The sequence below is a fragment of the Catharus ustulatus genome, chromosome 3 (assembly GCF_009819885.2).
Source record: "Catharus ustulatus isolate bCatUst1 chromosome 3, bCatUst1.pri.v2, whole genome shotgun sequence".
In the NCBI taxonomy this organism is placed as follows: domain Eukaryota; kingdom Metazoa; phylum Chordata; class Aves; order Passeriformes; family Turdidae; genus Catharus; species Catharus ustulatus.
The window spans coordinates 9062079-9088389 of NC_046223.1; the positions used below are offsets into that span (position 1 = coordinate 9062079).

Genomic DNA, 26311 nt, shown 5'->3' on the forward strand with positions numbered 1-26311 from the left:
TTTTGGGGCGATTTAATGGGAATTTTGGGGTGAATTTTTGGGAGTTTTTGTGGGAATATTGGGGAAGTTTGTGGAAACTGAGGGGTTTTTGGAGCGATTTTTTTGGAATTTTGGGGTGGTTTTTTTTAATTTTCAGGGAATTTTGGGGTGATTTTGGGGGAATTTTTGTGTGAATTTTGAGGGAATTTTGAGACAATTTTGTGAGACTTTTTGAGGGAATACTGAGGAATTTTGCAGAAATTCTGAGGGGATTTTGGGGCCGTTTTGTGGGAATTTTAGTGGATTTTGTGGAAATTCTGAGGGGATTTTATGGCCATTTTGTGGGAATTTTGAGGGAATTTTGGGGTGATTTTTTTAGAATTTTTGTGGAAATTTTTGGGCCATTTGTGGGGATTCTGGGGCAGTTTTGGGGGAAATTTATGGGGATTTTCTGGAAATTCTGAGAGAATTTATGGTGATTTTACAGGCATTTTTGTGGGAATTTTTGGGGGTTTTGTGGAAATTTTTGTGGGAATTTTGCGGAAATTCTGATGGGATTTTGGGGAGGTTTTATGGTAATTTTGTGGGAATCTTTGGAGGATTTGTCGGGATTTTTGGGCAGTTCTGTAGGGAATTTTGTGAGGATTTTGTGGAATCTCTGAGAGGATTTTGGGGCGATATAGTGGGAATTTTGGAGTGATTTTGTGGGAATTTTTGTACGAATTTTGAGGGGATTTTGAGTCGATTTGGTGGGACTTTTTGAGGGAATATTGGAGATTATTTTGCGCCCATTTTGTGGAAATTTTGCAGGAAAATTGGGGAGAGTTTTCTAGAATTTTTGTGGAAATTTTGGGGGAATTTGTGGGGATTTGGGGGCAGTTCTTGGGGAATTTCATGGGGATTTTCTGGAAATTTGAAGGGAATCTTTGGGGATTTTGTGGGAAATTTTGTGGGAATTTTGGGGTGGATTTTTTTGGATTTTTCTGGGGATTTTGGGGGAATTTTGGTGTGAATTTTGAGGGAATTTTGAGGCGATTTTGTGATACTTTTTGAGGGAATATTGAGGAATTTTGTGGAAATTCCTAGTGGATTTTGTGGCCATTTTGTGGGAATTTTGGGGTGATTTTTTAAGATTTTTTTTGAAATTTTGTGGGAATTTTTGGGGATTTTTTGGAAATTCTGAGGGGATTTTGGAGCGATTTTGTGTGAATTTTAGGGTGATTTTTTAATTTTCAGGGAATTTTGGGGTGATTTTGGGGGAATTTTGAGGCTATTTGGTGGGAGTTTTTGAGGGAATATTGGGGAATTTTGTGGAAATTCTGAGGGGATTTTTGTGCAATTTTGTGGGATTTTTCGTGGGAATTTTAGGGGATTTAATGGAAATCTTGGGGGGATTTTTAGGCCATTTGTGGGAATTTTGAAGGAATGTTGGGGAGAGTTTTTCAGAATTTTTGTGGAAATTTTGGGGGAATTTTTTGGTATCTTGGGGCAGTTCTTGGGGAATTTTGTGGGAATTTTCTGGAAATTCTGAGAGAATTTATGGTGATTTTACAGGAATTTTTGTGGGAATTTTTGGAGATTTTTTGGAAATTTTTGAGGATTTTGTGGAAATTCTGAGTGGATTTTGGGGCAGTTTTTTGGGAATTTTTGTGGGAGTTTTTTGTGAATTTTGTGGAAATTCTGAGGGGATTTTGGGGCGATTTTGTGGGAATTTTAAGGGAATTTTGTGGTGATTTTGTAGGAATTTTGGTGATATTTCTGGAGAATTTGTCCGGATTTTTGGGCAGTATTGTGGAGATTTTTTTTGGATTTTGTGGAAATTCTGAGGGGATTTTCGCGTGATTTTGTGGGAAATTTTGAGGTTATTTTGGGGTGATTTTTGTGGGACTATTGTTGGGAATTTTTGGGGAATTTGGGGCACTTCTGAGAGGATTTTGGGGAAGTTGTGAAGGGATTTTGGGGCAGTTCAGAGTGGATTTTGGGGTGATGAGGGAATATTGTGGGGAATTTTGTGGGGAATTTGTAGGGATTTTTGTGGGAATTTTGGGGGGGGATTTTGTGGGGATTTTGTTGGGAATTTTGGGGATTTTGTTGGGAATTTTGGGGATTTTTTTTGGAATTTGGGGATTTTGGGGGGAATTTGTGGGGATTTTGTGGGAATTCTGTGGGGATACTGAGGAGATTTAGTGGGAATTTTGAAAGAATTTTGGAGGGATTTTGTGGAAATTTTTGTAGGACTATTTGGGGATTTTGTGGGGAATTTCTGGGAATTTTACAGGAATTTGTAGGGACTTTTCGGCAGTTCTTTGGTGAATTCTTTGGGGATTTTGTTGGGATTTTGTGGAAATTTTTGTGGGAATTTTTTTGGGATTTGGTGGGGAATTTCTGGGAATTTTAGAGGAATTTGTTGGGATTTTTAGGCAGTTCTGTAGGGAATTTTGTGGGGATTTTGTGGAATCCCTGAGAGGATTTTGGGGTGATATAGGGGGAATTTTGGGGTGATTTTGGGGTGATTTTGTGGGGATTTTGTGGTAATTTTTTGTGTGAATTTTGAGGGAATTTTGAGGCGATTTGGTGGAAGCTTTTGAGGGACTATTGGGGAATATTTTGGGCCCATATTGTGGGAATTTTGAAGGAATATTGGGGAGAGTTTTCCAGAATTTTTGTGGAAATTTTGGGGGAATTTGTGGGGATTTGGGGGCAGTTCTTGGGGAATTTCATGGGGATTTTCTGGAAATTCGAAGGAAATTTTGGGGTGATTTTGTAGGAATTTTTGTGGGAATTTTTAGAAATTTTGTGGGAATTTTGGTGGGAATTTTGGGGTGATTTTTTTGTATTTTTTCTGGGAATTTTGGGGTGATTTTGGGGGAATTTTTGTGTGAATTTTGAGGGAATTTTGAGGCGATTTTGTGACACTTTTTGAGGGAATTTTGGGGAATTTTGTGGAAATTCTGAGGGGATTTTGAGGCCCATTTTGTGGGAACTTTGAAGGAATGGGAGGGAGAGTTTTTTAGAATTTATTTTGGAAATTTGGGGGAATTTGTGAGGGTTTTGGGGCAGTTCTTGGGGAATTTTGTGGGGATTTTCTGGAAATTCTGAGAGAATTTATGGTGATTTTTGTGGGAATTTTTGTGGGAATTTTTGTGGATTTTGTGGAAATTTTTGTGGGAATTTTGGGGTGATTTTGTGGAAATTCTGAGGGGAATGTGGGGTGATTTTGTGGGAATTTTTTGGGAATTTTTGTGGCAATTTTGGGGGAATTCCCGGGTTTTTGGGGCAGTTCTTGGGGAATTTTTTTGGGATTTTGTGTAAATTCGGAGATAATTTTGGTGTGACTTTGGGGGAATTTTGGGGTGAATTTTTTTTTTAATTTGTGGAAATTCTGTGGGGAGTTTGGGGCCATTTTGAGGGAATTTTGAGGGAATTTTTGGGAATTTTTGTTGGAATTTTGTGTAGATTTTTTGAAAATTTTTGTGGAAATTTTTTGGGAATTCCTGGGTTTTTGGGGCAGTTCTTGGGGAATTTTTGGGGGATTTTTGAGAAAATTCAGAGAGAATTTTGGTGTGACTTTGGGGAAAATTATGGGGGGAATTTTTTTTGGAATTTGTGGAAATTCTGTGAGGAATTTGGGGCCATTTTGTGGAAATTTTGAGGGAATTTTGTGGAAATTTGGAGTGATTTTGTGGGCAGTATTCTGGGAATTTGGAGGGAATTTTGAAGTGATTTTGTGGGACTTTTTGAGGGAATTTTTGGGAATTTTGTGGAAATTCTGAGGAGAATTTGGACCCATTTTGTGGGAATTTTGAGAGGATTTTGGAGTGATTTTGTGGGAATTTTGAGGAAATTTTGAGGTGATTTTGTGGGACTTTTTGAGGAAATTTTGGGGAGTTTTGTGGAAATACTGAGGAGATTTTGGGGCCATTTTGTGGGAATTTTGGGGCTCTACCAGAAGGAAATTGTCTTGTCCAGATTATGGAGACACACTCGGCCACACTCGACCTAACTCATGCAATCTCTGGCAAACTTCACAAACTCAGGAACACTCAAATACAGTAATTTCACGATTACAAGCCGCACCTGATTATAAGCTGCACTTCAGGGGTGTTGGGAACGTTTCGATTTTCCTCCATATATAAACCACATGGGATTGTAAGCCGCACTTTCGTACGCAGTGAGGATCCCCGTGCAACTTCCACAAAGTTGCCAATTAGTAACAGAATCACGGGAACGTGGGATCTACTGGCTTGGGGCTGTGCGGACTCGGACTGGCTCCCCCTCCCTGCCCCCCCACGGAGCTGCCCCGGCCCAACTCAGCTCCCCCTCCCCCGCTGCAGAGCTGCCCCAGCCCGGCTCGGCTCCCGCCTCCCCTGCTGCAGAGCTGCCCTGGCCCAGCACGGCCCCCCTGCCGCTGCCGTGGAGCTGTCCCGGCCCAGCATGGCTCCCGCCTCCCCCGCCAGGGAGCTGCCCTGGCCCGGCACAGCCCCCCTGCTGCCGCCGCGGAGCTGCCACAGCCCGGCACAGCTCCTGCCTCCCCCGCTGGCCCTGGCCCCGATCCCGCTCCCCTGCTGCCACTGGGGGTGGCCCTGGCCCTGCTTGTGACAGGGCAGACTCGGTTCAGCTCTGGGCTGCTGCGTGCTCGCATTTCCGGTTGGCAAATTTCTGAACTTTTTTTCATATATTAGCCGCTCCGGAATACAAGCCGCACTTCTGGGTATGGACCAAAACTTCAGTCAAAATGGTGCAGCTTATAATTGTGAAATTACTGTACACTCAGGAAAACTTGACAACACACACACGTTCAGGAACACTCAGGCACATTCGAACGCACTCAGACGCACTCGGGTGAAATCAGACACTCTCTGAGACACTCAAGCATGGTGAGGAGCACTCCAAAACCCCAGGTAGCACTCGGGTAAACTCAAACACATTCGAAGACACTCAGACAAACTCAGGCAGAATCAGACACACTCAGATACTCTCAAGCATACTGGGGAGCACTCAGGCACACTAGGAAACACTGGGGCACACTCGCACAGACTCTGGTACACTCAAATACTCTCGAGCACATTTGACAATACACACATTCAAGAACACTCAGGAAAAATCAGACACACTCTCGCACACTTGACCAAACTCAGGCACTCTCAGGCGCAGTTGCACACCCTTGGGCAGAATCAAATACACTCCAGCACACTCCACAATGCTCACACACACTTGGGAACTCCTGTACACATCTGGGCACAGTCAACAACATTCAAATACACTCGGGCACAATCAATAACACTCACACTCATTCGGGAAAACTTGGGCACATTCGAAAACACTCAGACACACTCAGGTGAAATCAGACACACTCAGATACACTCAAGCACACTGAGGCAAACTCAGGCACACTGGGGAACATTCAGACAGACTCAAATACACTCAGGCACATTCGACAACACTCACAAATTAAGAAATTTTAGCACACTCGAACACACTCTGGAAAACTCAAATGCGCTCGGGAACACTCAACAACGCTCACACACATTTGGGAACACTTGGGCACAATCAGGCGCACTTGGCATGCTCAATCACAATCTTGCACACTGGTGCCCACACGTGATCACTCGGCCATGCTCAGGCACACTACAGCAGATGAGGACACAGGGGGCACACACAGGCACATGCCGCTATAAGGTTGTGCACACCAAAGTGCAGCGCTTCCCAGAGAATGTGTTTGTGAGGGGAGTGGGGCTGCAGTATTGGGTTGTGTCCACCAGGGGGCAGCACTGCCAGGGGATGGGAGTCTGCAGTACTGGGTTCTGGCCACAAGGGTGGAGCACTGCCGAGATAGATGGAGGGCTGCAGTAGTGGCTGTGTCCAGATGGGGGCAGAACATCCCAGAAGGGCGCAGCACAGGTAGTGTCCACCAGGTGGCAGAACTGCCCAGGCGCTGGGAAGCTGAAATGTCAGATTGTGTAACCCAAGGTGCATCACTGTTCTAGAGGCTGAGGCACATTACCGGTTGTGTCCACTGAAGGGCAGCAAAGCACTTTGGGTCTCAGTACCGGGTTGTGTCCAGAAGGCAGCAGAACTGCCCGGGGAGTTGGGGACTGCAGCACTGGGTTGTGTCCACGAGCGGGCAGCACTGCCTGGGAAGTAAGGGTTGCAGTACCAGTTGTGTCCACCATGAGGCAGCACTATTGGGGGATGGGTGTGTGCAGTACCGGGTTGTGGCCACTAGCAAGCAGCACTTCCGAGAGAGAGGCTGGGCTGCAGTACTGATTCCTTCCAGTGCAGGGCAGCACAATCCCAGAATGCAGGGAGCACAGTACTGGGTTAAGTCCACCATAGCGTATCAATGGCCATTGTTGCGAAGTAACAGTTGTGTGCACTAGGGGACAGCACTGCCCGGGAATGAGTGGGGGCGCAATACCCAGTTTGGTCCACCTGAAGACAGCAATGCCCATTGGGTCGCAGCACCGGTTGTGTCCACCAGGTGGCAGCAATGCCTGGCTGGCGTAGGGCTGCAGTGTCAGTTGTGTCAACCAGGAGGCACCACTGCTTGGGGATGTAAAGCTGCAGTACCGGTTTGTGTCCACCAGGGGGCAGCACTACCTTGGAGGGGAAGGGGGTGCGCACTACCGAGTGGTGTCCACTAGAGGCCCACACGGCCGTAGGATGTTGGACTGCAGTACCAGGTTTCATACCCCAGGATGCAGCACTTACAGAGAGTTGGGGCACAGTACCGGATTATGTCCACCAGGGGGCTGCACTTCCCAGGGAGCAGAAGGAGGGGCACAGTTCTTGGTTGTGTCCACCAGGGGGTAGCAGTGCCCTGGGGGGTGAAGCTCAGTAGCGGGTTGTGTCCAGCAGGGGACAGCACAGCCTGCAATGAGTGGGGGCGCAGTACCTGGATGTGTCCATCGGGGGCAGCAATGCCCAGCTTGTGAAGGGCTGCAGTGTCAGTTGTGTCTACTAGGGGGCACCATTGCCAGAGGATGGGGAGCTTCAGCGCCGGTTTGTGTCCACAAGGGAGCAGAATGGCCTGGCACTGGGTAGACTGCAGTACCAGGTTGTGTCCAGCAGGGAGCAGCACTTCAGGGAAACGGGAAGCTGTAGCCCTTCTCCAACAGGGCACTGCTGCTGCCTGGTGGACACAACCAGTGCTGCAGTCCCTCATTCTTTCTGCAGTTCTACCTCATGAGGACAAAAGCCAGTACAGCGCCTACCCCTACTCCCCAGGCAGTGCTGTATCCTGGTGGACACAAGGCTGCACTGCTCCCCCCCACTCCCCGTTTACTGCTGCCTCCTATTGGACATAACCTGGTACTGCAGACCACCCTTTGAATAGTGCATTCCCCTAGCGTACGCAGCACACTACTGCACCCACCTCCCCACCCCTTCCCTTCCCAAGCAGTGCTGCCCCCTATTGGACGCAACCCGATACCGCAGTCCAGCCGCAAGAGTTCTGCCCCCTTGTGGACAAAACCTGGTACTGCAGTCCATATCCTTTGGCAGTGCTGCCCTTTGGTAGATCCAACTCGTTACTGTGTCACCCCACTCCTGGGATGCATTGCATCTGCAATGCTGCTCAAAGCTCTGCTGCTATTCAGCGCGCATACTGTACAGACCTCCTGTGTGTCGTGTACAGCTATTCCTTTACTTAAGGTGTACTCGTATCTTTTCTCTCCCGTAGAGCACAAGCTGTTCTTCCAGCTCTAGCTCAGCGAAACGTCGTAGGAGAGAGAAGCACTCTCTGGAAGCCGGTACTATAGCCCACCAATCTTTGGCAGTGCTGCCCTTTTGGTAGACTCAACCGGGTACTGCACCATCCCCACTCATGGGATGTACTGCCCCTAGTGGACAAAATCTGGTATTGCAGGCCCCCATCCCAAGGCCGTGCTGTGCCCTAGTGAATGCAACTGGTGCTGCTGCACATCACCTGTTTGGAAGTGCTACCCCTGGTGGACACAAGCCGGTACTGCAGCCACAAATCCTCCAGCAGTGCTTCGTCCTGATGGACAACACCTGTACTGTGCCCCCTTCGGCGGTGCTGCAGACACTCATTCCCCCAGCAGTGCTGCGCCCTGGTGTACACAACCCTAGACTGTGCCCTCCCCCTCTAATGGGTGCTGCTGCCCCCTCGTGGACACAACCCAGTACTGCAGTCTCCCCGCTCCACAGGTAGTGCTGCCCCCTGGTGGGCACAACCCAGTACTGCAGCCCCCCATCCCTTATTAGTGTTGCCTCCTGGCAGACACAGCCTGGTATTGCACTATCCCTTCCCAACCCCTGGGTAGTGCTACCCCCTGGTGGACACAACACAGAACTGCAGCCCCCTACCAGGTGAGCAGTGCAGCCTGTAGGTGGACAGAAACCAGTTCTGAGCCCGACCCCCTCCCTCCAGGTTGTGGTGCCACCTCATAGAAACAACCTGGTAGTGCAGCCCCCAACTCCTTGGGAGTGCAGCCCTCTTGTGGACACAGCCCTGTACAGCACCCCCATGGCCAGGGAAGTGCTGCCTTCAAGTGGTTACACACCAGCACTGCACCCTACCCCACCAAGTAAGTGCTGCTCCCTGGTGGACACAACCAGATACTGCAGACCCCCACACCCTGGGCAGTGCTGCCTCCAGGTGAACACAGCCTGCTACTGCATCACTCTGGGTAAGGCTGCCCCCTGGCACACACCACCTGGTGCTGCACACCCCCTATCCCCCGGGCAGTGCTTCACCCTGGTGGACACAACTTGGCACTGCACCACACGACTCCCTGTACAGTACTGCCCACTGGTGGACACAAACTGGTACTGCACCTTCACCCCTCAGGGCAGTGCTACCCCTGAGTGGACGCAATTTGGTGCTGTGCTCATCTCTATCCCTAGAGCAGTGCTGTCACTGTCCCCTGGTGGATACAACCCGCTACTGATTCCCACCCTCAGGGCAGTGTTGTCCCCTGGTAGAAAAAAACAAGAACCGCGTCCCCCTCCTTCTGGCCCCTGGGCAGTGCTGCCCCCTGGGCAGACACAACCTGATACTGCACCCCAACCGTCTGGGTAGTGCTGCATCCCAACGGACAAAAACCAGTATTACATCCCACCATCCCCCCGAGTAGTGCTGCTTACCTGATGGACAAAAAAACAAGGTACTGTGCCAACGTCTTCCCCCGGGGAGTGGTACCCCTGGTGGACACAACCGGTACTGCATCTCCCTACCCTGTTACTGCACTGCCCACTGGTTTTCAGTAGCCAGTATTGCAACTCCATCACCTCAGGCAGTGCTGCCCCCTCGTGGACACAACCTGGTACTGCGGTACTGCACCATCACATCCAGTTCTACATCCCCAGTGTCCAGGCGCTGCTGCTCCCACTGTACTGCACACCCCCGACTTGGCTGTTCGGCTCCCTGGTCGACACAACCTGGTACTGTAGCCTCCCATACCCAGGGCAGTGCTGCCCCCTCGTGGACACAACCTGGTACGTCAGCAGCCCACCCCCACGCCAGGGCTGACTCCTGGTGCATACAACCCAGTACTCTGCTGTCACCTCCTGGACAGTGCTCCACCCTGGCAGACACAACCTGGTAAGGCTCCACGCTCCGTGGGTACTGCTGGCCCCAGGTGGACACAACCCGATACGTCAGCACCCTGGTGGACACAGCCTGTTGCTGTGCCCCCACCCACGGGCACTGCTACTCTCTGGTTGACACATCCTGGCACTGTGCCCCCCTCCCCTCTTCTCGTGCTGCTGCCCCCTGGTGGACACAATCCAGTTCTGACAACCTCCAAGTATTGCTGCATCCTAGTGGAAAGAACCTGGTACTGCAGCCCTTCCCCAGTAGTTCGGCACTGTTGTGGACACAATGTGGTCCTGCATTTGCCCGCCTATGCCCACATGTGCCTCAGTTTGCTTTAGTGTTTTTGAGAAAGACTGAGTGTTCCTGTGTGTGGACGAGTGTGCCAGATTGTGACTGAGTGTGCCAAGTGTGCATGATTGGACCAGTGTGCCAGATTATGTGTGAGTGTGACCGCATGTGGCCGCGTGTGTCCGAGTGTTCCCGAATGTGTGTGAGGGTTGTCGAGGGTGCCCAAGTTTGCCCGAGTGACTGTGAGTGTTGTCGAGTGTGGCTGAAATGTATTTGACAGTGCAAAAAATATTCTGGCTAAAATTATACTTGTTAGCATTCTTTGTTAACTAAACAAACACACATTGGCCACATGCCACCTCCTGTGTTGCTTTCCATGCATTCCTCTGACCAACCAGCACTCTGATGAAGCGTCCACAGAAAGTTTACATGACTTGTTTTTGTCTTCATGCCAGCTGTACATTTCCCACAGGGTTTTTCATGAATTGTCAGAGACAATTCTCTTGTCTCCCACATTAAGCCATCTGTATGAAACTAAGAGTGCTAACCACATTTTAACTCTTTCAGCATATTAGCATACCCAAAGTAATTGGGAATCACCATGATGATAAATATAACAAATATGAGGAGTTGCATACTTGCATCCTAAAATTTCAAATGAGCTTTTGCCACCTGGGACTGAGGCAGCAGAGATGCCTTGCAGAGATGCAAGGTCCTGAAATTGTCAGCAGCAAAACACTGGTCTGAGAGGGAACAAGCTCCACCATAAAGGAAAGGATAGTCTGCATTTTTCTCTCTATTGATGAAACACAAAAACGAAATATACTTATTTGCCATGTATATATATGTATATATATGCTGGATATAACTAAATACTAATATAATATAACTATAAGTAAGTACAACTAATTACAGTAATTTCACAAGTATAAGCCGCACCTGATTATAAGCTGCACTTCTGGGTGTCAGCAACTTTTCGTTCCTTGTCCATATATAAGCCACACCAGATTGTAAGCCGCATGTTCGTTTGCAGCAAGGATCTGCGTGCAACTTTCACAAAGTTGTCAATTAGTAACAGAATCACGGGATCGCGGGGCTTACTGGCTCAGCTTGGGGCTGTGTGGGCTCGGGTCAGCACTGTCCCGCCGCCGGGGCTGTGTGGGCTCGGCTTGGCGCTGCCCTGCCGTCAGGGCTGTGTGGGCTGGGCCCGGCTTGGCCTCGCTGCCCCACTGCTGGAGCCATGCGGGTTTGTCTCGGCCCCGCTGCCCCGCTGCCAGAGCCATGAGGGCTCGGCTTGGCGCTGCTGCTCCGTCGCCGGGGCTGTGTGGGCTCGGCTCAGCCCCGCTGCCCTGCTGCTGCTGGGGAGCGGCCCTGCTGCCTCGCCACCACCGAGGTTGGGCGGGCTCCGGCTCGGCTTGGGGCTGCTGCAGGCTCGCACTTCCAGGTTGGCAAATTTCTGAACTTCATCCATATACTGGCCGCTCTGGAGTATAAGTCGCCCTTCCGGGTTCGGATCAAAATTTTAGTCAAAAGGGTGCGGCTTATACTCGCGAAATTACTGTACTTACAAATGTAAGTATCTAAAATTTAATTCTGGTTCATTTAAAAATGGTGATTTATTTCTTTCAAACAATGCAACAGTCTTCTGTTTCCATACACTAGAAGTAGGTCCAAAGAAATAAATGGTTGCGCCTATAGCTTTCCCTCAGTAATGAAGAAAGGTGACTTGGTCAAGAGAACAAACAACAGTTGTATGATATAATGATTTTCCTCTGAAACAGCATTAATAAACAGCTTCTCATGCTGGCATATTCATCGCCTGGCTAATGAAGCTCTCCTGAATAAATTACAGTCTGTCAGTGTATTAAATAATCAAGAGTATAAACTGCCAGTGATAAATGTCAGATGAATGTGCGGAGGTTCTTTTCTTTCAGATCAAGCAGCAATACACTCAAACATCTTTCAAATGATTATGAAACAGTCTTATTAAATGATGTGCAGTACATTTCCCCCTTTCTATATGGTGTTTTTGTTTGCCTCCCTGTCTACTACTGGGTGTTTTATTGTCCCCCAAATGGGGTCAGTCAGATTCTTTTTCTGAGTGGCTACAATTAATTCAGGTAGTTCGAGTGAAGCTTTGCCAAGCACACTGCCAAGCTCTTATCAATACTAAATTTGTCCTTGTATCACATTGTCCATTTTCTCTGCTTTGTTAGCTTGCAGAGATCACATATGAAGAGCCTGCGAACAATGATTTGTAAATCCCTGTTGACTCCTCAGCTTTGGGCAACAGCAGCTAGTCCAGCTGCTCAGCAAATCCTGATTTGTAGGGAGCAATTCCTTCCCTTTCACACTTTCCAACTGAATATAGATCACAAAGTTGTTCACCCATCAAAGAACATTTTCTGTCTTCAATGTGAGGTTTCATGTATACTGACCTTGCAAGTGCTCACAGCGCCAGTTTGTACTTGCTGGGACATTTCCTTATTTCCTGTCACTTTGTTCATTGTCTTTGTGCTCCAGTGTTTAGCAATTTTGTATTACCTTCTCCCTGACATAGCAGAACAGAGCAAAGGCCAGAGCAAAAGTACTGCAGACAAATCTAGTCATGTCACAAAACATTTGCACTGTTCCTTTCTAGCATGTGGATTTGTGATGAAAATATTTCTTTACTGATAAACTAGAGTAACTTTGGTTATCCCACAGTCTTCTTACAGAACATAACAGCTGTGAAAACTGAAGCATCACTATATATGGACCCAATCAAGGCCATGAGGAGGGCATGAAGCTGAGAAGCTTCCACCATACACAGCCCTTGGTTATTTATACCTCAGAGAATTCTGTTGAATTTAGAAAAGGAAGATGAAGGGAAAAAACCCCCTTGATTTTTATTACAGGTTTCATAATAAACAGCAGCAATAACAATGAAATTCTGGGTTTCCTAGACCTTAAGCAAAGGGCAGGAGAGGGGAAGTGGTGGCTGCAAAGATATCTTAAGGAACTCTGTGCCCTTTGTTTGGTTTCTCCAGAGCTGTTTGGCAACCTCTGATGAAGCAGGTACCTGTCTAAGCTGAAAGTGTGTTCCCAGCCCATTATATTGGTGATGAATCATAATTGGTTATTAAGGTGCTGCAAGTACCCTTCCTAGGAAATTTGAAGTAATTTTTACAATACTTCAAGCATTGAGAGACTTTTAAATAAACAACATAAATGACCGTTTTAGTGAATACGAGAGTACTATACCTCACTTTGGGGATCAAGGAAACAGAAGTAATTCAAATAAACCTTAGGGAAGTGAGGAGGAAGTCAACCTGAAGAATGGACGTAACTTTTATTGAACTGGCAGGCAGACTGAAATCCCATCTGAAGAGTTGGAAAGACGCATTTTTTTCTGACTTACTACATTCAAATTACGCAAGAGTAAATAGCTGTCCTTAAAGTGACTCTGAGCAAGTACAAGTGGGGCATGCTCTGCTTGATGAAATATAGGAGCCATGAATTCTTCCTTACTTTGTGTCAGGTTGACAGGTTTTTCGTATTTATTTTTTTAGAGTGTCTTCTCTATGGGCAGTTGAAGGACTTTGTTTTGAAATAATTTATAATATGTCAAGATTTTTGATTTTGTGTGACCAATTCCTTTATCTGCATTGACTCAATAACAAATAAGCAGTTCTGAACATTGATACTAAATTATAAAGTTACATGGACTGTACTGCTGATGGAGATACAAAACAGTACAGCCACCCTTTCTGAAAAAGAATTTTAATGTATTGTATAGGCTTGCATTTTAAAGCTGTACTTCATCTTAACAACTAACTCTAAGACAAGAAACAAAGGAAAATAAATATAACCCTAAAACTTGACCAGAACAGCTGCCTGTCATGTTCTGAATTTGTCACATGTATGCATTGCATAAGGTATCCACTGGCACACCATTTCCCACACCATGCTCTGCTGTAAGCAACTGCAGAACACACTATTTTCTTCCACCAGTGAATGACACCTCAGTCAACAGCTTACTTGCCTTTGGCTTTTATTTTTGACTGTCTTTAATCCATGTTTTTCTTTATAAACTTCCTACATGCTCTGGAATCTGGAGTAATGGCTTTTTTCCCTGAAATATTACTGAACCAAGAACTCTACCTAATATTCCTGCTTCTTTACAAAGAGATGGCCTGCCCCAATATAATCTATAGCTTAAGCAAAAACTACTTCATTGATTATGAAGTAGTATCCCTGCAAGAACTCCTTTTTTTATATGTAAACCTTTGCAACCACAAATTGTTTCTGAAAAAAGCCTGCCTAATAGTTCACAGAAATGAAAGCATGCAGCTTGAAAAATTATTCCAAAAATTCAAGGGCTGCAACCACAATCTCTGCTGTTTATTTGTTCTGAGGCAGCACTGCTGCAGGGATTTTCAAAGTACCTTCAAGAAATTACATTCAAAAAAATAAACTGCCATTTCAATATTGGAACTAAAACCAAATATTACCTACTGAATGTTTACAGACTTGTTGAAGTTTCTGCATTCTCCCACCTGTAGCACTGCATCCAGCTCTGGGATCCCCAGCACAGGAAGGTCATGGACTAGTGGGGAGGGACATGAACAGAGAAAGGACACAAAGGGACACAAAGGTGGTTTGCAGGATGGTGGTCCTATGCTATAAGGAGAAGCAGAGGGAATTGCAATTGTTTAGCCTGGAGAGGAGGCTCTGGTGAGACATAATTGTGGGCTTTCAGAAAGGGCCTAATTTATAAGGAGAGGTCTAATAAAAGAAGGCCTTATAAATAACGAGAAGTCTGGAGAACAATGGTTTACAAGGTCATGGAGTGACAGGGGGGATTCAAACTGAAAGAGGGCAGCTTGAGACCAGATATTAGGAAGAAATACTTTACTGTGAGGGCGGTGAGGCTCTGACACAAGTTGCCCAGATAAGCTGTGGCATGGGTGTCCATGGCTAGGTTGGATAGGGCTTGGATCAACCCAGTCTAGTGGCAGGTGTCCATGTCCACGGCTGGGTGGTTTTACTAGACGACCTTTAAGGTCCTTCCAACCCAAACCACTCCATGCTTTCCCGAGCTGCTGCTCTAGGTGCTTGCAAGAGACAAAACCAAAAAACAACTAAACAAACAGCAACAACAACACAAACAAACAACCATGACAAACCTCCCCCTCACCAAAAAAAAAAAAAAAAAAACCAGAAACCCCCCCCTCAAAAAAAACCCTCCCAAAAAACCCAAAAAAACCCCCCAAAAAACAGAACTAACAAAACCAAAATCCACAAAATACAAAACAACCAAAACCCGCTTATCTTTACTTATTTCTCCATTAGGACAGAACAGAGCCAAACCCAAGAATGAGGCAAGAAATGCCCATTTCGGCCGACCACAAACTTTTATCTCTTTTTATCGCTATCTTGCTTTCATCCCGTTTCATCCCTTTCATCCCGCTGCTCTCGGGCCATGCGCACCAGCCGCTCCCTATCGGCGCTATCGGCGTTCGGCGCATCGAGTGCTCTGGGAGCGGCTTTGCTGCCTGCGCTGCGCCAGGCAGGGCGGGACGGGAGAGCGGCCGTCGGGACCGGAGCTCGGAGAGGAGAGGGGACGTGAGAGGGTCTGGGATCCGGGGTCCAGGATCTAGGATCCAGGTGGGTGTAAGGAGGGGCTGGCTCGGGGTTCCCTCTCTGGAGTTCCTGTCCCGCCGTCGCAGCCCTCGACCGCCCGGAAGGGGTAGGAGCGAGGCGGGTGTGCGGCCTGCGGGCGGGCGGACGTACGGACAGACAAGCCGTCCCCCAGGCTCGCGGTGGCGCTGCCCGGGGCTGTGGCGTGTCGTCGGCGTTGGGAGCTGTCGCGGCTGGGGATCGGAGCGGCCCTGCCGCAGCTGACGCCTCCCCTGTGTGCTCTGCCCGCAGGCAGGTTCGCAGGCGCTGCCGAGAATGGACATCAGGCCGAACCACACCATCTACATCAACAACATCAATGACAAGATCAAGAAGGAAGGTACGGGTGTCTGCCGGTCGCCTCTGGAGTGGGGAGGTTGTCCAGTGAGGCCTGGTGACGCACTTGCACACGGCACTTGTCTTACAAAGGGGCTTTTAGGAGCTTCCGGAGGTCTCTCAAGTGCCGAGCAGGTGATCATGAGCCGAGACTTAGGCAAACGCCTTCTTGTAATGAACCAGTAGCTAAAGCAAACAAATGCACCTCCCAGTAGGTCAGGTTGCTCAGATCTCCCTACAGCCCAGTCTTGAACGCTTTCAGGGGTGGGGAATCTGCAACCTCTCTGGGCAGCCTGTTCCAGTGCCTCACCACCCTGACAGTAAAGAATATTTTCCCTATATCACATCTAAGCCTTTTCTCAGTTTGAAGCCATTAACCCTTGTCCTATCACTCCAAGCCCTTGTAAATAGTGTCTCTCCATCTTGTAGGCTCCCTTCAGGTTCTGGAAGGCCACAATTAGATCACTCCTAAGCCTTCTCTTTTCCAGGCTCAACAACCCCAAAACTCTCAGTCTTTTCCCATAGGAGAGGTGTTCCATCGTTCTAATCAACTGTGTGGCCTCCTGGATTTGCCCCAACATGTCCATGTCCTTCCTGTGCTCAGCATCCCAGATCTGGATGCAGCACTGCAGGTGGGGGTCTCACCTTAGCGGGCAGAATTCCATCCCTTGCAGGGTGCTGCCCAGTCTGCTTTGGATGCAGCCCAGGACATGGTTTGTTTCTGGGCTGTGAGTACACATGTCCAGCCCCTTCTCCACCATCACCCGAAGTCTTTCTCCCCAGTGCTGCTCTGCATCTGTCCATCCCCCAGCCTGCACTGATTGATACTGGGGGTTGCCCTCACCCAGTTTTAGCACCTTGCACTTGGTCTCATTAAATCTCGTAGGATTGCCATGGGTTACATATAGGGTGTTAAATTACCTGTTAAGATTACAAATTACTTTATATTTTAATACAGGTCTTAAAATAATTTTTAGGGAAAGTGTTTTGATAGAAAACCTTTTTTTAATAAAAAAATACTACACTAGTTAGTCAGGAGCAGGTGGAGAAAGTGACACTGGACTGATATTACCAAATCTGAACAACAATAAAGAAGAGGCAGCATTCTTACATTGCTGAAATAGTTCAAATGTAAGGTTTTTGTGTTAGAATGATTACACAGTACAGATTATTTGTTTAGCTTGATGTGGATAGTACTAAGATTTAATTTGGCATGTATTCAGGTGATTGTAAATAATTAAAGTAAATCCAATGCAGCTGTAAGCTGCAGTAGTCTCATACAAAAGTCATTTGGATCCCGAATGTGAAAAAATACTTAATGTGAGTGAGAAACTTGATTAAACAGTTATAACCAAAATATCAACTTTAATTAGCCTTTAGGTAGTTGTTATTATTTTGCTGCATTCTTTTTTGACATCATATCTTTTTACTGCCGCTTGTTTCAGTTTTGATTTTCTGATCAGTCCGAGATGGCTGTCATGATACTTGATTGTGTGAGAGAGTGTGTGTGTAGGTACTTGTATGAAAATATGTGTTTACATACCCGTACGTAATTGCTACTCTCTCAGAATGGTAGAATGGATGGCACTATGACTTTATTGCCTGAATCCTTTAGGTATGAAAACAAATGTTGCACACCAGCTTACAGAACCTGGACAAATAAACTTGTACTGATGCAGCAGTTTTGACAAACTCATGTACTCAGCTGAGTGAGTTAAAGCTTGTAAAAAACATTGTTCCTAAAGGACAGTAGACTCCTTAGAAGTGGAAATTTGCATGTAACCTGTTATAATCTGTTTTCTTCTTTGGTCCCCAGAGCTGAAGAGGTCCCTGTACGCGTTATTCTCACAGTTTGGTCATGTGGTCGACATTGTGGCTTTAAAGACCATGAAGATGAGAGGACAGGCATTTGTTATATTTAAAGAACTTGGATCATCTACCAATGCTTTGAGACAGCTGCAAGGGTTTCCATTTTATGGGAAACCAATGGTAAGTTACTTTGTTACCTTCTAAAGAAGAAAAATCCCCTGATGGTGTGATACAGTGTTTTGGTAGTTGCACCTTGGGAATGAACAATGATATGTAGTTGTTATCAGATGATTACTCAGGTCACATCCTGATGAGTATCTGCATTTGTGCAAGCTGGAGGGATATTGAAGAGACTGCAGTTACAACGCACACACTTTGAACTTAGTATTTCGATTTCTTAATGGGGGGCTTTTTGTTTTTCTGTGCTGGATTAAAGTTTTTAAGATCTTAAATATTTGCATTTTACTCATCATGTCTTGCATGTTAAATTAATTCTGTAATGTTATTGAAATTAGATTAGTTTTCAGTTACTTTATGTAGAGTAACATTAACTACTCTTAGATTTGTGATCAATAGCTGGAATGTGATGCTTCTTTTCTGAGGTAACAGTGAGGAGGGTGAAGATCTCTAGTTTGCTTTCCAGATGTGACCAGGGATTTTTTTTTTAATTGATGGCTAGTTCTGCTTGACTGTAGATCACCAAACCAAGTAACTGCACTTTAGTATAACTTCAGTGAAACAAATATAGTGCTGGTTGATAGAACATGTTTTAGTAATGTACTTCATAATATGCAGAAGAGCACAATTGACCTGCTTTGTTCTTGGCTGCTTGGATAATTAGGCATGTCTTACTTCTGCAGCTGTTGGTGAGGTGTAATGATACATGCAAATAGCCCGTGACTTCAGCAATGGATGGGTACATGACTTCTGGCTCTCAGCTCATGGCTTTGAGCACTGAAGAGAGTAGTTGTGTCACTGAGCCACAAGCTCTTAGCCTTAACATCTTCTAATTCTCTAATTAAATCTTTCTCTAAATAAATCTTTAACACTGAATTTTGCAAGCTCAGTCCACCATTTATCCTTAAGGAGTTTTGTGCTCAGAAGAACTCAAAAAGAAGCACTAAGATGAAGGCTTCATAAACTTTCAGATGTATTTCCCTCTTCAAACATTGCCTGCATCCTGTATACTCTAAGCACCAAAGCATTACAAAAAAATCTTAAACTGCTGTGTAATTTTGTATTGAGGTAGTCTCTGATAGGAAAAATGATAGGATTGTGTGCATAAATAATAATGTTTCATACTGGTATAGTTATACTTGCATCTGCTTAAACTTAAACTGGGGGGAACCTTTGTCAAAGGAACAGCAGCATTTATGCAATCCTGTTGGGATTAAGGTAGATACTTGCCTGTTCTGTTTAAGAAATTTGAGTTTTGCTGAATTTACATTTCTGCAGAGATCTGAGAAATCACTGTCAAATTTTAACTCCCTTTAAAATGGGATTGAATAGAAATGTCGTCTGTGTAGCTCAGATGTATCTCTGTAGGTGCTACCTTGAAAGATGTTAAAAAGAGTTTGTTAGAGAAATGGAGTTCTGATTTCAATGAGCTAAAGTTAGTAATTTCCATATTAGGGTTTTTTTAATACTTATGTAATTGTGTTCAGAAATAACTATGAGAATTGGTTACTCTGTAAATGTACCTACACTTTATAACAATGTTTTTAGTATAAAAGGTTCCTGCCCAAGAAAAATGTAAATACATTGTTAATAAAAGTGGTGTAAAATGTTCAGTATTATTAAGTGCAGAATATATTCTGTTTTTCTTTTTCCTTTGAAAAAGCGTATTCAATATGCAAAAACAGACTCTGATATCATCTCTAAAATGCGTGGGACTTTTGCTGATAAGGAAAAAAGAAAGGAAAAGAAGAAAGCCAAAACTCTGGAGCAGTCAGCAAACACACCAAATAAAAAGGTTATTCAGGTAAGCTACTTTGCTGTTTAGAAAAAATCAGCACAAAACTAAACAAAAAAGCCCCAACAAAATGAAACCACGCAAAAGCTACTCTAAATAATTTTTTAGGACTTGATGTTGTTTTTTGTTACTTTTCAGTTCCCTAAATTGCGGTATGTTGATTATCTAGAGCTCTTGAGCATTTACTAGAAGTTGAAGGAGAGGGAACTGGTTATTTAGTCCTTGCTGTTCCTTTTTTTCCTCTCCTTTGCTTTTACCAGATGAAAAAAGAATATAGGGCAAAGGTACAACAAACCAAAGTAGAAACTAACCTCTTTTAAGAAAAGGAGAAAGAGGAGAGTGTGCTTTTCTTTAGTACTGGCTTCAAGTGCTCAACCAGCATTTCTCTTCAGTGTTTTAATGCTATGTTGCCCAATAAGAACAGATGGTAAATGAGAACAAGACAATTCATTTATGTTAGATATTAGATGTTTGATGTTAGATTAACAGGAGTTAGGCTGGAATTTATCTCCATTAAGGATTGGCCTGCCTAAAGTAACATTTAGTAGTTTTTGTGCTGAGGTATAGCAGAAAACATCAAGGCATTTGACCAGATCCCCCCAGTTTATACATTGGACATGATATTCTCTACTATGGAATATCTCTTTGGCCAGTTCTGGTTAGCTGCTCTTGCTCCCTCCTGGTTTCTTGTTAGCAGAGCATGGGAAACTGACAAGTCCTTAATGTAAAGAAGCACTACTTATCAACAGCCAAAGCATCAGTTTGTTATCAGTGTTACGCTCATAGTTTGTTATCAGTGTTACGCTCATACTAAGCTAAAAACACACTATACTAAGAAGAAAATTAATTCTATTCCAGGTGAAACAAGGATTCCTGTCTAGGCCTTCCATTTTCAAAACTACTTCCTCCCTGTCTATTAAATTAAATAATGTAATGTGGAGAAACACTTGACTCGGCCATTAGATTGATCAGAGAGTGCTGCTGATATTTCTTTTGATTTCCTGGTTGTGGGAAAAAAAAGCAGTATTCACATGCTTCCCTTTGGGAAGTATCTCAAAGGCACCAAATGTTCCTTGGATTGCAGCTCAAAAAACCCTTAACATATGTTTTGAATAGTAGAGAAACATGGTGATACGTGCCTATGTTCCATTTATTTCTAATGGATCACCTTTGTAAAACTATTTTTGTATTTATTTGCTAGGGAGCAACACAGAATTCAGCCAATGCCCCAGGGACTACACCACATAATCAGGTAATGTTTTTTATTTTTGTCACTAAAAGCAGTAATGTTTATGATTATTCTCTATGAGTAATAATTTGTTACGCATGGAAACTTGAGGATATATTTTACAGGTTTGTTTTTGTCCTATGAGACGTTTATCTAACAGCTACATGACAGTAAACAAACAAAACAAATCCTTTTTTTACTATATCAGACTGGTTAACAGGAAATGAGAATCTGCAGGTTCTCATTACTATACAGAAAACAGCACTATTACCAAATCATACTGGATTCTTAAATTTAGACGGTGCTTATTATCAGTTGAAGGATTCTTAATTTTTTTTCATTGCTAATAAATTCCCTTTAACTTACTTTGTCCTAGCAGCAAATAAGGAAGACAACACAGGATGCCAAAATAACTGCCTAAAAGCTTTATTTCAGGAGAGCAAGTACCATAGGAGAATATCTTTGCCTGGCCTGCCCTGCATCTTTCTTGAGTCCTGCCACTGCATACATAACCAATAGGGGAAAGGTCTTGCTCCCTGGATTTTCAGGCACAATATGTGTATATCAGTTTGCATCAAAGCACTGAGTGTTTGGGTATTTCTTTGAACTTCCGAAGTTTATTTTCTAATGGTACTACCTGGAATATTTCCATCAGTAGAAGGAGATTGTTCTGCTAAGGCTTTTTATTGGCACTGCTTTGAGGATGTTTGATGTTGGAGTGTCCAGTTTATTTTTATAATGTACTGAATGACTTGAAGATTCTAGTATCAGCAAATCACTACTCCGCCTTGTCTGTGGTGGGTGACTACAAATTCGTATTGTCAGGCAAATCTGTTAAAAGGCTAAAGCTCTAAATCTAAAGGGATTTCTAATTAAGAAATTTTAATTGAGCTCTGTAATAAAACCATGTGGGTTTTGTGAGTTTTGACTGCCCAGAGATATTCAGTATTTTGGTAGTACTATAGTAAACAGGGCTTCGCTTCCCACTGCTTTCTAGAAGGATATGAGTCTTTCATACATTCTTTCATACATGGTACAGGTGTCTTGGAGAGCACAGCAGCCACTACTATGGCACCTGGGTGCAGAGTGTGCTGCAGTGTCAGCTCTTGACTACTTGAGTTTAAATGTAACATTTAAGACAGTATGTGATTGTATTGTGGTTTTTGTGGAAGTAAGAACCTCTCCAAATTAATATATCTGTGTAAAAGAGCTGAGGGGCTCTGTCTGCATATTGATAAAGGTGTGGTGAAGCCCAGCTAGAATGTTATGAGCAAAACTAAAGAAATGTGAGTCTTGGTTCAAATAATCATGCAGACAGATGCAAAGGAACTGTATGCAACTATGTATATTCTTCTGAGCTTTGATCTTCTGTGGTTGCAGGTGCCTGATAACCCACCAAACTATATCCTTTTCCTTAATAATTTACCTGAGGAAACAAATGAGATGATGCTGTCCATGCTATTTAATCAGTAAGTTTTGAATATAAATTATTTCTCCTTTGCATTCTTCTGTAACCTGTGTGTGTTTTCTCAGTTGACAAGCTCAATTTTTAGAAATGACAGCTTCTTCTGAAGCTATTTCAGTTGTTTGTCTTACTGCCAAGGTTACAGATGTCAGCTCTGATGACATAGTTCAGAAAGCAAATGCGACCTTTTTCGTAGCTGGTTTTGATTGTGTAATTTATGTGCTGTCAATTTGCACTGGATTTAAGCTGGTGCCTGTAAAGTCTTTAGGACAGCAGGGGCAGTTTTAAAACTAGTTAGATTGTTTCTGTATGTGTACAGCACTGATTAAACTGTTTCCACATAATTTTCCTTAACTGAGGCATAGTTCTAAGGGTAGAACATGTAAAACCGTTCAATTTTAATCTTTCATTAGTAAAAACTATTGCACTAGTAGATACTTCTGACAAGAAGCTACTGAGGAGACATGTATTATCGAGCTAAGAAGTGTTTTTTGACTCTCACCTTATTTTAAAGGTTTCCTGGATTCAAAGAAGTGCGCTTGGTGCCAGGGCGCCATGACATTGCATTCGTGGAGTTTGAAAATGAGAATCAAGCAGGGGCTGCTCGAGATGCTCTCCAAGGATTCAAGATCACTCCATCTCATGCCATGAAAATCACTTATGCGAAGAAATAATTATATGCTTCTATGAAGGACTTCTGTGGATAGGTGTTTGGTTTTTTTTAACACTGATACTCTGGCCAGCTAGCATGTTTGCTGTTCTCTGCAGAAAATATAAGACTGGGCTAGAATTACTGCAGTGACTAGGGCACATGCAGGTTTTCCACAGATCACCTGCATAGTAAATTTTTCTGTTGAAATACTGATTTTTATAAAATAAAATATAAATGTGCTGTTTTCAAGCTACGTTTTATCCTCAAGTCTGTCTCATTATTGATTAACCTTGCAGGGCTTATTCAGTTGAAGAACTTTTAAGGTGATCCTTATTTCTCAGAAGTGAGTGCTAAAAATAGCTGTCTTTACAGAGCAAAAAGTATGATGAGGAATGCTGAATGCCAGCATATTCAGAATAAATACAGCATTCAACCTCATTATCAAGGAGACAGCTGTTTTTCACTTAGGAAATACAGCTTATCATTAGTGGTTTTTTTTCCCAGGTATAGTTGGAAATTGATTACAGTTTGGCAGTAATGTGATTCGACTTGGTTTTGTTTTGGTGGCTGGCAGGAGAAGCAAGTTCCAGAGGAAATATAAACGTTTCCGGGTTTTAGCCAGGCTTTTCCAAAATACATGTCCTAATGCTTCTGGGTTTCTCAGGTTTGATATACTCTATTTTTTCTCATTTGTTAAAAACCTTATAGTTTTGTGTGACATGAAATACACTGGATGCAGTGAACTAATCAGATGTAGTATTCTGAGTTGTAACTGTTGGGAAAAAAAATCACTTTAAAAAGTTGTAGCATTTTATAGCTGCAACATAAGACACTTTTTTTTGCACAAAGACCTGGAAAATTGGGAGCTTCACCTGCTCCCAGAGTTTGAAAATTAAGCCTCTTTCACAGTCATCTCAATTATCGTCCTATCTCCATTTATATATTTTTTCATTCCTTTTGGTGATTTCATGTATGTGCATTTTCATAAGTATTCAATACTTGCAAATGAAAATTATTTCAATGTGCCCATAAGAGAAAAAAATTATAGTTATTCAATCATAACCTTGGATTTTTCCTCCTGCAGTCATAAATTTATAGATAGTAATTATACTGTCATTTCATCCCACTAGTTTGTGTGGCACATGACTAGCATTGCTTTTCACCTTTATTCACTTAAAGGGTTTGAAACTGTCTGTGAAGGAAATTGGACTCAGCCTATGGGAGGTTGAAGGAAGGAGTAATGGGCTGGAAGGCTAGAGGAGAATATGGTGAAGTCAACTGTGATGGGAAGGTGATGCTAGAAGTTGCGTGATGCACTTTCTTTTAAAAGAGCGTGGGATTTTTGATGACAACTGGCAAATTCTGTTGTTCTGTCTGGGAACTGAAAGCTGGTACAGCCAGCAGCTTTTCAGGCCTCCTCATGAATTGGGAAACACTGGAGTGCAATTTGGAAATTTCCAGACTTGCCCTTGGTTATTTTTGAGTGCTATTCCAGACCAACCTGCTTGTGCTTGGCTGCTGATAGCTATGTTGTTGTAAAGAGGACCTTTTAAGTCAGCCTGTGGCACTGTTTAGTGTCTTGGACCTGCAAATCTTTAAGACAGTTCAGCTAGGTAAAGAAAAATTAAATAGTTGCTGTCCTGGCATGACCTCTGTTTTACTCTGACTGCATCTCCCTGTGCAAGGGATCTTGCCTCTACAAGTATGCAGTGCTTGAATTCTTAGATTTCAAATTTTAATTGCTGACTTGAAAAGCCTTTTTAATGCTTTGCAGCTCCCTAATAGTTTGTTTACATTGCATCCATCTGCTATTGTCCCAGTAGGCCTTTCTGTAAACAAGAACAGGGGAATCTCTGCCACTGAGGGTTTTTGGTCCAGGGAAGATTGTGCGTGTCAGTGAGCAGTTATGAAAATTAAGGACAGGAGGATTAAGAAGGATGTAATTTCATTTGCTTCTTACCAGGGTCTGACTTAATTTTCATTCTCAGGCTTTGCTTGAAGTGTGATTAAGGCTATGGACAACTCTAAGTGCGCTTAGTGTGTTTAAATAATACAATTGCTGATTAATATTAAGAAGGGGCAGCTGATTTATATTTACTCAAAACTAATGAATGAAAAAGACTGGAGAATTCTGGGCTGCAAGTATAAGAGTTGATTCTTATGTAAATGAACAAACTAGAAGTAGTTTGACACATATTGCTGTCAAGAAATGTTTGCAAATGCTGAACTATTGTGGAGCTTAAAGCAGCAACTTAGTTTTAAAAGTAAATGTTTAAACTGGTTAAGGAGACTTGAAAAGTTTTCATATTTCTCTTTTTTTTTTAAGATGAAATATCTTCAATAGCTATATGGTAATTATGAACTGAACCTTTACAGAATGGCTGAACAGTTTATTTCTGTGGCCATTTATGAAAATGGTGGTGGAGAAAACTTTTATCACAGGGGCCTTTAAAGCCTTAAATTTAAGGGAAGCAAATATAAAGATTAGCTATGTTTACAAAAAAGATCCAGATAAACTATAAGCAGTATTCATTTACTCAAAAATGTATGCCTAGATCAGAACTTCTATCAATGATTTGTTTCATGTGCTAGCTGATTGGAACCTAGGAAATGTAAAACCAGATTAAGAACACTACTGATAACTCCTTTTGACTAGGTGATAAACCAGCTGAAAGCAAGTGAGGATTTTTTTAAGGTATCTAATTATACACCTCCTTGCTTGAAGATTTATAGAAAGCAGTATGAAGACCATATGGGGACAGTTGGCTATTTCCCTAGCAGTTTAGTGTCAGAAAAACATGTATATCGAGAAACCAATAAGACTGTTCCTACCAGGGTAAAGAATTTACAAAAGCCCAGCTGGCTTCATAATTATGCTTGGCTGTGTAATGCTAATTTGCTGTAAAATTAAATCATTTTTGTGGCAGTTGATTGTAGCACATCACAGATGCTTAGGAATCCAATCTTTGGGCCTTTATACAGGCAAATAACCTCAATAAACAGACATTGTAAATGTTGCAATACCTTTTTATTTGAATAGTATTCCTTTAAGGTCACATAAGTTTATCCAAAGCTTTCTTTTCTAGATACTACAGCCTGGGTATCGTGCTGCAAACTTTGGTAATGTATATTAGTGCACCTTCTATTAATTGTACATATAGAAAGACACTGTCATACAGAACTTGTTATGACTGTGACACCATGCTTGCTTTTTCATTACAAAGCTTATGGTGTGTCAAAAAACTGAGTTAAAAGGGTTTTGGAAACACATTAGCATTCTGTACGTATGCTACATTTCTGAAAGAATGGTTGTCCCTGATAATGCACAAAAAAATAAGATTTTTACTAAATATCTGAAACAC

At 43.6% G+C, this 26311-nt stretch overlaps 1 protein-coding gene across 1 annotated transcript; it reads left to right on the forward strand.

Moving 5' to 3' along the window:
- Positions 1–15344: 15344 nt before the first annotated feature.
- SNRPB2 (small nuclear ribonucleoprotein polypeptide B2) lies at positions 15345–25972 on the forward strand. Its single transcript, XM_033056014.1, has 7 exons — positions 15345–15475; positions 15740–15827; positions 17640–17812; positions 19473–19613; positions 20806–20856; positions 22213–22301; positions 22812–25972. The coding sequence occupies exons 2-7, from the start codon at positions 15764–15766 to the stop codon at positions 22969–22971; spliced, it is 678 nt and encodes a 225-aa protein (XP_032911905.1). The 5' UTR covers positions 15345–15475; positions 15740–15763; the 3' UTR covers positions 22972–25972.
- The last annotated feature ends 339 nt before the right edge of the window (positions 25973–26311 follow it).

Coding starts and splice junctions, on each gene's coding strand:
- SNRPB2 (XM_033056014.1), top strand. CDS start 15,764: ATGGACATCAGGCCGAACCACACCATCTACATCAACAACATCAATGAC. Junction 15,828..17,639: donor TGACAAGATCAAGAAGGAAG/GTACGGGTGTCT, acceptor TTTGGTCCCCAG/AGCTGAAGAGGTCCCTGTAC. Junction 20,857..22,212: donor GGACTACACCACATAATCAG/GTAATGTTTTTT, acceptor CTGTGGTTGCAG/GTGCCTGATAACCCACCAAA.